The 13,974-nt window shown below is 41.6% G+C and overlaps 1 protein-coding gene across 3 annotated transcripts in view; it reads left to right on the top strand.

The window, feature by feature from the left end:
- The first annotated feature begins 92 nt into the window (after positions 1-92).
- POLB (DNA polymerase beta) overlaps positions 93-13,974 on the top strand; it is a 29,996-nt gene continuing 16,114 nt past the window's right edge. The window contains exons 1-5 of one of the 3 annotated variants that reach the window (XM_058525301.1): positions 93-292; positions 632-689; positions 3,007-3,073; positions 12,897-12,971; positions 13,562-13,638. In XM_058525301.1, the coding sequence (XP_058381284.1) occupies positions 232-292; positions 632-689; positions 3,007-3,073; positions 12,897-12,971; positions 13,562-13,638 (338 nt within the window). In that variant the 5' untranslated portion in view covers positions 93-231. Of the gene's footprint in view, positions 293-631; positions 690-3,006; positions 3,074-9,673; positions 9,757-12,896; positions 12,972-13,561; positions 13,639-13,974 lie in introns of those variants that run through there. The other 2 variants (XM_058525302.1, XM_058525304.1) reach the window with 2 other exon arrangements.

A 13,974-nucleotide genomic window follows, 5' to 3' on the forward strand; every position in this document is an offset into this window, starting at 1 on the left:
GGTAGCTCCGCCCTAGCCCCGCCCAGGCCCCGCCCCGGGCGCGTGACGTCACCACGCTCGCCGCGCGCCGCGCCTCCTGTCAGAGGCAGCCATTGTTCCGCGGGTCGGGCTGGCCTCGCCGGGGCTGGGTTGGTCCTGCCCCCTTCTCCAAGTCCCGGCCCCTTATTAGAGCCGGGAGACGGGGCTAGTCGCTGGCTCTGAGCCTTCCGCGGCCGTCGTCTGCAGGCCGCCATGAGCAAACGGAAGGCGCCACAGGAGACGCTCAACGGGGGAATCACCGACATGCTCACAGGTCAGCCCCGGGCCGGGCGCCGCTGGCTTTCTCCTCCTTTCCTCCCACCCCATCGCCTTCCCTTCCTTCTCTCACGTCCCGACCGCCCGGGGGATGGGCTCGGCCCCTCGCAGCGGCGAGTCTTCCGTGCGGATCTTCCTTCGGCGCGCGTGGCCGGTGGCGGATTGTCACTCCTGCTGAGGACTCTTGCGTCACCGCCTGGGCTGCCGGTGGCCTGGCCCGTGTAGAAGCGGGGGGTCACTGTCCCCTAAGAGGCTGTTACGTCCCCTTCCGCGAAACTCAGCTCTCGTTTGTTTACTCGTGGTTCTTGTTCACCCGAGCCTCTTGTTGCCTTTTCAGAACTCGCCAACTTTGAGAAGAACGTGAACCAGGCTATCCACAAGTACAATGCTTACAGGTGGGACGGTGCAGCATTCTCTGGTAGCGTGCGTTCTGGGATGTGTGGCAGTTAACAGGGCTGAGGGTTCAGTGGATATTTGGACCGTCTGCAAGAGGAGGAAAGAGCAAGAACTGAGGGTATTGACTCTGGTGGTACCTTACTGCAGTGTTTCTGGGAGAATTTGGGCTGAGCTCTGTAGGATCAATCCTGAGCAGTTCCCAATTCTGATTGAAAATAGGCTGGTATGTATTTTTCCCATCATCAGAAGTGAATTACTGAAAATGCAGTTTGATTTTAAGCCATAATGAAAGACAGTGGATGAAGTCTGTGCTGTGAAATAGATGTGGCTCAAGAAATCAGATCTTTCCATCTGGTTGGTCTGTGGCTGATCCTGTCACCTTTTTGGATCCCATCGTTGTCCATCTCACCAGGATCCTTATGCTAGCCATTATTGCCATATTCACCTGCTCCTTAGCCTGTAAACATGCCCGAGTCCCTCAGCTGTTAAAACCAAAACGAAGCAATCTTATTAAGTTCCCTCTACCCTCTAGCCACATTATGTCTTTCCTCCACTTTACAGTTATCCTTCTTGAATAATCTGTGTTCCTTGCCTGGATTTCCTCATCCCTGGTCATTCCTTGGCTCATTGCAGTATGATTGCCATCCTGCCATTCCTCTGAATATGCTCTCACCTACATTTCATTTTATTGGACTCTCACTGGCATTCACCACTGGCTCATTACCTTCAAGTCTTACTGTTGACTTCGTGATGCACAGCCTTCTCTTCTTTCACCTCTTCCAGTGAGTCCAGATCTGTATCTCATTGGACTTTTCTCCAGAATTAGGCCTATATTACCTTTATCTCTACCCTTTCAAGACTAAACTCAGCTCCGTGCTTCCTTTCCTACTCAACATAATTCAAAACTGGTTACACTCCCTGCTTTCCTTACCTCCTGTGACTTCCTGTGTAAAATAATTGTACTATCATCCACACATTTGAGGATCACATTGAGCCTGCTGAGGATCACAGCAGGCTTCAGAGGTGAGGTGTTTAGTCTTAAAGGAGCCCATCAGGGAATAAGTGACAGGAAGAACTATCTAGAGAAAGGAAACAAAATGTGGCAAGGCACTGCGACATGAAGGGATATAACACTTTCTAGGAAGTCAGTAATTCAGTTTGCTGAAGGGGTATGGTCTGAGTGGGAAATAAGTCTGGAAAAGCAGGTGGTGCCCTGACACCCCTGCATGCTCCTCCCTACCCTGATACATATTTCTCTTGATTGTGGCCAAAATATTCTTTTGAAAATAGTTATCTGATCTTGTCATTCTTCCATATCAAATAATTAAATATTTCTTTTCTATCTTGATACAGCCCAAATTCATCGTGGCATACAAAACGCCTTTTATGATCTAATTCTTCTCCCTTTCAGGCTTTGTCCCATAGTGCCAGTTATCTGGAACTACTTGCCTTTGCTGAAACAATGCCCTCCACAGACTGCCCTCAACCTACCTTTCCAGACTCATCATCAGTAATACGCTAATAGAGAAATTGAAATCCAAATCTACAGGTTTATATGTGCTAGAATAGAGTGAAAAACCAAGGCTCCAAAGACTGTCCAATATTTATGCTTTAGACTTAGACGTGCTACTGCTTTTTATCAGCATCAATGCTAAACTACATTTAGCATTGGAATTATAGACAGGATCCCACCAGTGAGCTCCCGGGGTGTACCCAGTCTGTCACCAGATTACTGAGCTGGATATGTGTGAAGATGGGCAAGAATCACAGGTCGCTGCTTTATGCGGAACTGAAATGAGAGCAATGAAAAGAAAGAAGAACTGGGAGAACCAGTTCTAAAAAGAAGAACCCCCTCAGGACACAGGGGAATGCAGTTTTAAACCACGAATTTAAAAATAGTCATCCATAAGCCAGTCTGGCGTCTAGTGGGTCGAATACTACTAGGTGGCACATTTTTACAAAAGAGAGTTATGAACAGCTTCTAAAAACTACTGTTAAAAAAAAAAGGCCTAATGATATTCTCCACTTAATCCCAAAAAGGAAAGGCTACTGGTTTCCTGAATCTCTCTAGTTTTACATATACAATTAAAATCATATTAGCCTCAAATGTGAGGATTTTCAAGATGCTTCTGAAAGTTAGAGATGCAGGTGGTCTGTAAGCTCATCTGAATTTTTAAATTTTACGTGGATGTGGAAAATTAGTTATCTTGGTGAAAGTGTAAGCTGCATATTTGCTTATGTGTGTATTCCAGTTAAAAACAAATTAAGACCTCACTGGATTTCTCATTGATTTTCCCTTGTTTTTATTTCTTATAGAAAAGCAGCATCTGTGATAGCAAAGTACCCACACAAAATAAAGAGTGGAGCGGAAGCTAAGAAATTGGTAAGTGTAGCGAGCAGGTTAATTGAAGAGTTCACACACGTACACATTTGGTGTGTTTCCAAGAAACTAAATTTGCCTCTCTGAAGCTGCCTTGAGCCACACAGGATTTCACTGCTCCTGATTTCTTCAAATAATATTAATGCGGTTTCAAGCATACTTTTTCAAGCTCACAGTGTCTTTATTGGGGGAGGGAATAGATTAGAAATTTTTTAGATATACGTAGTTACAGCTTTCTTCCTCTGCTTTGCTGTATATACTGTACTCACTGTCACATTGAGTTTCAGCTTGAGTGTTAGTCCTCAAGAAGGGTGTGGTGACAGAGTGGTACTAACACGTCTGATCCCCAGCTGTTTTTTTTCTGATGCCCAGGTGTAGGAACTTGTGAGAGTTAGTGTTCCCAAAGAGATCATACCTACTAATAAGCACGTGATTAAGCTCCTTTGTATATTATGGCATTTAGCCCTGTTCTCTGTAATTTCCCTGTATGCTAGTAGTGTTATATTTCTAGAGGGTCACATCTCTTGGTAATTTGTATTAACATTGCTAAGAATTTGCTAGGAAAATCTACCTAGTGATAGTCAGATTGTTCTAAATCTCACTAAAAGATTCTGAGTTCCTCAGAATTAAGGACCATATCGTATTCATCTTTTGTTAAAGATATTAAACTAACATGGCTTTTGATTAGTCCAGGTCCTGATAGTTATCACCTTCTTCTATTCTTTACCCATTTGTGTTTCACAAAAGTCCTCTAGAATTTAGGTATTAATATTTGAATGTCCTTAATTTTCTCATGAGAGCCTTCAGAGTATGAACCATAACTGTCCTTATATTTTCACTTTTCAGAGTCATAACGTTACTATAAATCTTGTACATCTTATGACTGAGTGACAAATTATCCGCATTAGTTATGTGCCACATCTTCACTTGAATTTATTGCTCACTACAAATTATGCTCTGGTGTATAGGTTTTAAGTCCTTTGTGCGATAAACAGTTCTCAACATCAGTATATCCTCCTCAAATAGACTAGCAAAGCAAGTTATGAATACATTAGACTTTAATTCTAAGTTTCTTTCTTGGTGAACTGACCCAGTGTTAACCTCTGGAGCCATTTCTGCTTCCATTCTCTTCCCCTTTTATCGCTATTGAATTTCCTTTTTTATGTTCATTGCAAATAGCCTGCTCATTTATTAGAGGCAAACTTCTGACAAGCTCTGATGCATTTCATCCCAAATCTGAGCTTATGGTATATCCCTAAAAAGAACACAAATGTATCCAAAATTCCTTTTGCAGAAGACTGGACTTAATATAAAAATCTTTCATTATTCCTTTTCACTATTATTTTAAGAATCACAGACCTACTCTCTGGTAATGAGTGCTTTTCAATAATTCTAGAAATCTGGAATTTCCAGAATGAGTGTTTTGCCTTTTATTCCTTAATGTTAGGGGTGGAAAATAGTCTGGGCCTACATTGCTTCAGGTGAGAATGTATCTTCTGATATAGGAAATGAAAAACCTGAGCAGTTTCCCTTTTCTAATCTATTCTGCTTTCTAAATCTCTTGTTCATTTCTATCTGGTAATTGCTATTTTCAAAACTTAAATATGCATTCGGTAGTCTTGGGACACTTCTTAAACATTAAATAAATCAAGAATATAGAGGGATGAACTAGGGTCTAACAGACAGTAGGAAATAACTGGCACACATGTTGTTATGTTAACTAAAAAGGACTCATAAACATGAAAAAAAGCTGTACTTATCAGAGTTGCAGGTTAAAACAAGATGCTATATAAAGCCTATCAAATTATCAAATATAATGTGCAGTGTGGATAAAGATGTGAAAAAAAGACACTCATTTACTGCTGATCGAAGTGTTGGTTGTTTACAGCCTTTCTGAAGGATAATGTGACAGAGTATTGGCAAGATGTTTGTATCCTTTGTCCCAGCAATTCCATTTTGAGGAATTTATCCTAAGGAAACCAGTAGAGATATATGTATACAAGGATTCTTAGGTCATAATTTTTGAGCACCTCTATGCCAGGTATTCACCAGGTGCTAGGGATGAAGCAGTGAGAAGACAGGATCTCTGTTCTCTTAGAGCTTATAGTCTAGAGCAGCGCTGTCCAGTATGGTAAATGTGAGCCACATTTGGCTAGTGAGCTCTTAAAATGTGGCTAGTGTGACTGAGGAATTGAATTTTTAGTTTTAATTAATGTAAACTTAAATTGCCACATGTGGCTCATGGCTACCATGTTGGACTGTGCAGTTTTAGAGCAGTGGTTCTCAAAGTGTGGTACCTAGACCAGCAGCAGCAGCATCACCCGGGAGCTCGTTAGAAATGCAGCCTATTGAATCAGAAACTCGAGGGTGGGACTTGAACACGTCCCCCTGGTGATGCTGATGTATGCAAAAGCTTGAGAATGTCTGTTCTAGAGGAAGTTTATGACCGCATTGTTATAATGACAAAAATTGGAAACCATCTAAATGTTCTCCTATAGGATATTTAAGTAAATTATGATACATTCATATAATGATATACTATGCAGCCATGAAAGATATTGTAGTTGTATTTATTGTTATGGAAATTTGTTCATGATATATTTTTAAGTTAAAAAAAAGCACTTTACAAAGCGGTACAATTCTGTTTTTGTAAGAAAAAACTCTTTTTTTTTTGTATGTGTGTATATACACACACACATATTGTTGACCTTAAACAAATAGCCAGTTATTTTTCCAGCAAAAATGGGTTTATTCAGGATCTGCAGAGAATTGCAATTCAGGGTCTGCAACCATGGTGAGCCACACGAAAGTCAACCAGCAAGGGAGGAGAGACTCTTTCATACAGGGGTGGAGGAAGTTGGGAAGGCTATTGTAAACAAAGAGTTTGAGTTGTAGTGGCTTTTCATTGGCTGAGTTGTGACAGTCTCTCATTGGCTGAGTGTCTTGCTGGTTAAGAAGAGGAAGTCTTTCTTCTTCCTGTTGAGCTCTGCTGTCAATGTAGGGCATGAGAGCTCCTCCTTTTGGCCACTCAACTCCAGTTTAATGAGGTTTCTGTTTATTAATTTCCATATTTCCTCCTTTTGATAGAGATCTTTCTCTGAATTCATCACTGATCAAGTTAGGTTTTTCCCGTTTCAGCAGCCTTTTGTCCCTTGATGCCAGGAAGGACCTTTCCTGAGTATCTTGGCCCATGTCAGAGGGAAAGTGCACAGATTGGAAACCTATTGAGGTCACATTCAAGTTACAAGGAAGGGTAGAAGGTAGAACTCTCAGGCATTTTTCTTTTCTAAAGTCCGTATGTTATCAAGATCATAGGTGATGGAGATCATCTGAAGCATTAGGTCATCATCAAAGGTTTGGCAGACAAACTTCCAACAGGCCTGGTCCAGTCGTCTTGGGAAAGCTGTGTCATCAGATGTTGTGTGCTTCAATTCTGGGAAATCTTTACTTTTAAGTCACCTGATGATGTGCAGGTCCAGTCAGGGTTTGATGCTTTCTTTAGGTGTGTCACATGAATCCAAGAGTCTGTTCCCTGGAATTTGGTGGCACAAGGGTTAGTTGGCAGGGCCTTTCCAGCAAGGTTGAAGAGAGTCCTTCTGGAGCTGTCTTTCCAATAGACGAAATCTCCAGGTTGCAAGGTGTGATGCTTAAGGTCTTCATCTCCCGGGAGTGCACTGTGAAAGATTGCTTTACCAAAACATGGTTATTTTTAATAGAAGCAATTAGGCCTTTGCAATACTGGAGTATATCTCCTTTTATCAGCTGTGGGTCCAAAGAGGCAGGAGCCAGGTGCATTGGGTGTCCTGTGACTATCTCAAAGGGTGAGAGTTTATGAGTTCTAAAGGGGGTGGATCTGAGATTTAGAAGGACAAATGGCAATGCTTTTGGACAAGGTATTTGGAGGGTCTCTACCACTTTTGCCAATTAAGTCTTAATAATGCCGTTGGTGCGTTTGACTAAACTGGAAGATTGAAAGTGGTAAGTACAGTGAAAGACATGTTGAAGTACCTGACCAGTAAAATGGGTTCCTTGATCACTGTGAAGCTCAAAAGGAGTTTCCCAGTTAGGGATAATCTTTTCCAAAAGGAATTTAGCCGTAGAAGAGACAGTAGCCTGTCTGCAAGGGACGGCTTTAGTCCGGTTGGAAAACATATAAACCATAACTAAAACATTTATCTCCATGAGATGGGGGAAGCTGTATGACATCCATTTGCCAAACTTCAAATGGTCCATTAGGCAGTTTAAAATGTCCGGGAGTAGTACAAACAGGCTTCTCTGGATTGTATTTTGGACAAGTGAGGTAGGCACTTTTTGCAGCCTTGTTAATGTTTCCCGACCAATATTGATTCATGAGTGCTATCGTTTTGTCAGTAGACCAATGGTTTATTGTATGTACAGTGGTTAGGAGTGGGCATTTTAGAGTCTCTGGTAGGACTGGGTCGTTATCTGGTCCAAACCAGAGCTTTGTCTTTTTATCAAACCAACAATTGTTGAATTTCCAATCTTGTTTTTCCTTTTCTAAAGCCAATTGTTGGGCTTCTCTAGCTAGTTTTTCCAAGTTATCATTTGGGGAAATATCCCTTTGGACCAAGAAGGAGGTTTGGCTGCTGTTGTTTCCTTTAAGGGCTGCATTCCTAGTGGAAATGTCAGCAAGGTGATTGCCTTTAGCTTCTAGAGAGTCAAGTTTAGAACGTCCCAGGATCTTAATAACAGCTAAAGCAGCAGGTAAGTATAGCATCTAATAATTCCAGAACATAGGGGCCATTTTATAATTTTATTTCCGCTAGAAATAAGGAAGCCACGTTGCTTCCACAACATTCCAACATCACGAGCTACTCTGAAAGCGTATCTGCCATCAGTATAAATGTTGGCAGTGTTGCCCTTGGCTAAAGTACAAGGCTGTGTAAGAGCATATAATTCAGCCTGTTGGGCCGAAGTAGCCATAGGTAGAGGTGCTGCCTCAATGATATCAAAAGGAGTTGCAATACCACACCCAGCACAGTGTTGGCCACTGTCACTCTTTAAATAAGAACCATCAGTAAACCATGAGAAGTTGGTATTACCCAAAGCAGTTTCCTGCAGATCATCATGAGTTAGGAGATGATCCGTCAGCATTAAGTGGTCGTGAGGGACTTCATTGGTAATGGAGAGAAGAAGAGTAGCAGGGTTAAGGTTATTACAGCATGAATGAGTTACGTGAGGAACACTTAACAAACGATTTTGTAGGAGGTGAGGTGGCTGACTGAAGTATGTTGAGTGTGATGAGAATTCAGGAGGGCTTCTCCTGCATGAGAAGTACTACAAAAATGGTTAAAGGGGATCCTGCAACGATTTTCTTGGCCTTAACCAAAAAGGCAGTGGCAGTAATGGCTCTAAGGCAAAGGGGGTATTCCTGAGCCATAGGGGCCAGTTGCTGGCTCTAATAGCCTATGAGTTGATGGTGGTCCCTGTGTTTTTGGGTGAGTACCTTCCTTTTCGTATACAAAAAGGAAAAAAGGAATCTGATAATTGGGATGTCCAAGGGCAGGTGGGTTCATCCAACTCTCCTAAAGGCTATGTCATCCAGTTCTTCCCATAAAATTGAGTCGGGTTTGTTGTTCTTTAATAAAACAGAGGTTTGGCTATGAGAGAGAAACTTGGAATCCAATTTTAGCAATAACCAACTAGCCCAAGAAAACCTCACAGCTGACGCTTAGTTTTGAGTTTTGGGAAACTCAGGGTACCATGAAGCCTATCTGGATCTAGGTGTAGCCCTTGTTCTAATATCAGATGCCCTAAATATTGAACTTGGATTTGGGAAAACTGCAGTTTCTCCTTGATGACCTTATGTCCTCTAAGGCTAAAAGCTTTAGCAAGTAGATGGTGTCTTCCTGTGAGGAGACTTGGGAGGGAGAGCAAAGAAACAAATCCTCCACATATTGCAACAAGGAAGAACCCCTAGGAAACTGTATATCATCCAGATCAGCCTTTAGGATTTGTGAAAAACAAGAAGGGCTCTCAGTAAAAATGTGAGGCATTACTGTCCAGATGAATTGTTTTCCTTCCCAAGTGAAGGCAAAAAGGTATTGACTGCCTTCATCAACTGGAATGCTAAAGAATGCACTGCATAAATCAATTACTGTAAAGAATTTGCTTCTAGTGGGAACAGATGTTAGTAGTGAGGGTGTCGAGGGGGAACAATATAGTTTATTGCTTCGAGATCCTGGACAAACCTTCATCCTTGGTCCTTGGGTTTTCTCACAGGTAAAATAGGAGTATTGCAGGGACTAGTACAAGGGATAATGAGGCCGTGAGCCTTGTAATCCTCTATTATGGGCTTTATATCTTGAAGGGCTTCTTTACTTATGGGGGTGAGAGGTTTTTGAGAGATCTGTTTGAATCTTGATGATAGGGGTGCTGTGAATTTTAGCAGTATCAGTTGGAGATTTTGCCCCTAAGGAGGATGGTAGCTGATACAATAGGAACAAATGATCTGTGTTTACAGAATCAACTCTAGTACCATCAGAGATGGAACAAATGAAAGATGTCAAAGAGTTGTTTAATTCACCTTGTTGGCTGTTTTGATAATGACTGTCAAATTCTAGAATTATTTTTCCCTTTCAGGAGAAAGAAATTCCAGCATGATACTTTTCCAAGAAGGCTTGGCCTAATAGATGGATAGGGGCGGAGGAACTGAGGAGAAAAGGGTGGGTATCTCTCAAAGGGCCTAAACAAAAGGGAATAGGTTCGGACAGGAACCTGTTGAGGTTTATTAGAAATCCCCACTATTTGAACTGTTTTAGTACTCCGAGGCAGGGGCTGCTTTATTTTAATGGAGTTGAGCACTGAGAGTGTGGTTCGGGAGTCAGGACAGAAAGAGATTGATCTCCAGTCTGAAGAAATGTTTCTTCAAGCCAGTTAAGAGGGAGGATTGGGAAGAGCCCCTGTAGTTCCTTGGAGCCCCAGCTTTGGGCATGTGGAGGACATTGGAAAGGCTGGTTAGAGGGCTGAAGGTGTCTGAAGCACTTACATTTGTAACAGTCTCTTTTCCAATGTCCAGACTCTTGGCAATATTAACAGAAACTGGGAGGTTTTGGGGTTCATTTAGGGGCCTTCGTTTGCTGGAGTGGAAGATTAAGATTTTTAGCAGTCTTTCTTTTAGGTGACTCATCTAGAGTGCAGGAGAGTTGGTTTGCCAGATTAACCAAATCTGGAGTGGACAGAGTCTCCCATTCCATCCTAGTCCTTGTTACTAGAAGGGAAAGGTCCCGGTCCAGCCCATTAATAAACACGAAGTTAAATGCTAGCCGTGTGGAGCCAACATCTGAAGGAAGACCAGAATTTCCTTTAAAAACAATCTGAAGTGGATTGTAATAGTCATGAACAGGTTCATCAGGTTTTTGTGCACAAGGCTGAATTTTGTTCCAATCAGCAGGCTTTGGGAAAGCCCTAGGAATTGCCCGATGAAGTTGTCTAGCAATTGCCCGAGCCTGATCATGCGACGGGTCAGCAGATTGGTCTCCTGGCTGTAATTCTAGAGACTTTTCAGGATTTTCCAATTAGCGGTTTTCATCCGGTGCTGGGCCTGGCCTTCACTGACAAGCATATGAACTAGCTGATATGTCAGAGAAACTGGGTTGATAGGTTTGAATGACTATTAAATTCCTCTGCAGATCTGTGAGGATCTTCAATTCCTTTGGAAAATCTTTGACTATGGCTTGCGGTTCAGCTTTAGTCCAGGGAGCCTGAGAAGTTAGGAGTTTCGCCTTTGGATGCTCAGAAGGCTTAATTTTAAAGGGACAGGTTCTGATAGGTTCCAAGGAAGAGGGAGTGAGGAGAGGGTCAGGGAAAAGAGGAAGTTCAGTGAGAGAGTTAATATGGGGGAACTGAGGATATAGAGGCGGTGTAGGTGATTCAGAGGGGAGGGAGGAAGATGATGGTGGAGGCGGAACCTGAGCATAAGGAGCTGGGTAGGAGGAATATGAGGCTTCAGAAGCCATTTTATCTTTCTTTAATCGTTTGTTTGCCTCAATTAATCTTAAAATTTTATTTTTCCAAGAGGCAATTTTCGACTCCTGGTAACATCTGGAAGCCTCAAAATTCCAATGGAAATAGGCATTCCATTCAGCTTTGGAAATTACAGAGCTAGGGTTGTTCAGTCAGTTTTAAGAAAAGTAAGTTTGGGGAGTTCAAAAGTTCCCCACAATGGCCATTGATATTCTAAGTTACTTTTGGTTAAATCAGTCCATTTAGTTAGAAATGCGCATGAGGAATGACCAAAGTTTTTAAACAGAATCCTGGGGTTCCCGTGGGGGGGCACCCTCAAAATATTTAGATAACTAGGATCCCATTTCTTGAAGGTTTTACTCTAGAGCAAAGAAATAGTTATCAAAGAGCTGAACAGCTCAAACAGCTTAAATAGTCTGCAGGTTTAATACCAGCCGGTTCCAACAGAACAGTCTGATTTCAGTAAGGTGGACTGAAGGTTGAATCAACGCAATTCCAAAGAACAATCCAATTCCAAATGGAATCAGACTAATGGTTGATCGGTGCAGTTCCAAGGAACAGTCTGCTCCCAAGAGAGTCAGGCCAAAGGCTGGACTGGCACAGTTCCAATGAAACAGCGGAAAGTCGGACCAAAGGCTAGCATGGTTTCAGTAGAAACAGTCCAGTTCCAAAAGGAATTGGACGGAAAGCTAGTGTGGTTCCAGGTGACAGCCTGATTCAGAGTCAGGCCGAAGTGCCACCTGAGTACTCGCAGACAAACAAGGCCTTGACCAGAAAAGGACAAGGCCTTGAAATAGATCTCGGATAACAAAGTAAATGCCACATTGTATCTGGTAAAAAAAAATAGAAATATGATTTCACAGGGAAAAACAAAGATCTCAAATAAAGCGTAGAGAGTCTCAAAAACAAAGAGGGCAGAAGCTCAGATCCAGGAGAAAGACTTACCCTGAAACTCCTGGATCAGCGAGAAAAGCAGCCAGCTCAGTGGGCTCTGTTGTGGCTACCGCACCTGTTCACTCACCAGCCTTGGAGTCGTCGGGGGTCTTCTCTGCATCCCTGTACAGGCCACCAAAATGTTGACCTTGAACAAGTAGACAGCCAATTATTTCTCCAGCGAAAAGGATTTATTGGGGATCAGCAAAGAATTGCAATTCGGGGTCTGCAACCATGGTGAGCACGGGAAAGTTCCGGAGCAGCAAGGGAGGAGAAACTCTATGAGGGGAAGAGGAAGTGGAGGGGGCTATTGTAAGCAAAGAATTCCAGGTGTAGTGGCTTCTCATTGGCTGAGTTGTGACAGTCTCATTGGCTGAGCTTCTTGCTGGTCGAGAAGGGGAAGTCTTTCTTCCTGTTGGGCTCTGCTATTGATGAAGGGCATGAGAGCTCCCCTTTGGCCTCCCAACCACAACTTAATGAAGTTTCTGTTTATTAATTTCCACAATATCTGTAACTCTGCTTATATATAAACAGAAGTCAATATATAGCAGATGTTACATGATGAGGTTACAGGTTATTTTAATTGTCAGGGTCATGAAGTTAACAAGTAATTTTAGTATTTTTCTTCAGCAACTATATATTTGCTAATTTTTCTACAACAAAACTTAATTTTAAAAAAGCAAGAGTCATTTAGAATTGTTTTATTAGGGCTTCTCTTTTGTCAGTCACTTAAAATTTTATCTTTGGGAGAATATATTTTTACTGGGGCTCAATTTTCTGTGTCCTTTGTTTCAAAACTGGTCATGTGACAATCATTTGTTTTTCATTTCCCATTTTTTACTTTATCTTTTAGTGATTTGTAAGCAGTATATTTATATGACTTTTATATTTTTAATTTTCTATGTAGCCTGGAGTAGGAACAAAAATTGCTGAAAAGATTGATGAGTTTTTAGCGACTGGAAAATTACGTAAACTGGAAAAGGTAAAATTTTAACTTATTTGTTTGCTTATTTGATTATAGTGTTGCCTTTATGGCAGCTATCATGTAGCACCATTGCAGGGTGATTGATGTCACTCACCCTAGTGAGACAGTAGGAAGAGAGAGAGTGGAGTTTTTGGCTTTAAGTTCTATTTTTAAAAATTTGCATCCTGTTCCTATAAAATATTTACTCATTTTATGTGGCATTTAAGAGACTATTAGCACCTATGATGGAATTTGCTCCTTATTTTCAGTACTATTCAGAAGGGAGATTATAAACTTTGACTAGAAGATTATCTTTTAGAATTTTAATGCTTAAACTCTCCCAAGCATTTCTATGGTTTTATTTCACCCTGATGATAGTAATTATATAATTTTTGGTCTTTTACGAATAAGCCTTTTAAGTGTTAGATAAATTAGGGATGAGACATCTTCATCTGCTTTTATTCACCTATAACTATGGAAGTTATATATGAATACTTCTGTACAAGTTATCTAGGCAAATGTAAATGGCTCTTCAGATCTCTTAGCAAACTGGTATTATTTCCAATAAGATCATTTGAGTCTTCAAAGCATTCCTAAATCATTGTTAGACCTTTTTTTTCTTAAAGATTCGGCAGGATGATACGAGTTCATCCATCAATTTCCTGACTCGAGTTAGTGGCATTGGGTAAGAACTATTTTTTAAGCAGACACAGTAGTAGGGTAGTTTTATTTTTTTATGTCAGCCAAACAAAAGTACATGCTGTTTCTCTTCAAAACTTGTACCTTTCCACCTCTGTGCCTTTGCCCATGCAGTTCACTCTTCCATATCTTATGTGTCTGAGGCTGGTTCTTCAGATGCTGCCTCTACTTTAAAAGCCCAATGCAAGGCAGATGTTACCTCCTTCATGACACCAGTTTGATTCCCCAGCCAGAAGTAATCGCTCCTTGCTCTAACTTGACTAACACTTGTTCTGTGTACATTTTATCAATCCTTCCAGATTCTACCTTTTTTGCCTCTCTG

This window comes from Diceros bicornis, chromosome 29 (genome assembly GCF_020826845.1).
Source record: "Diceros bicornis minor isolate mBicDic1 chromosome 29, mDicBic1.mat.cur, whole genome shotgun sequence".
In the NCBI taxonomy this organism is placed as follows: Eukaryota; Metazoa; Chordata; class Mammalia; order Perissodactyla; family Rhinocerotidae; genus Diceros; species Diceros bicornis.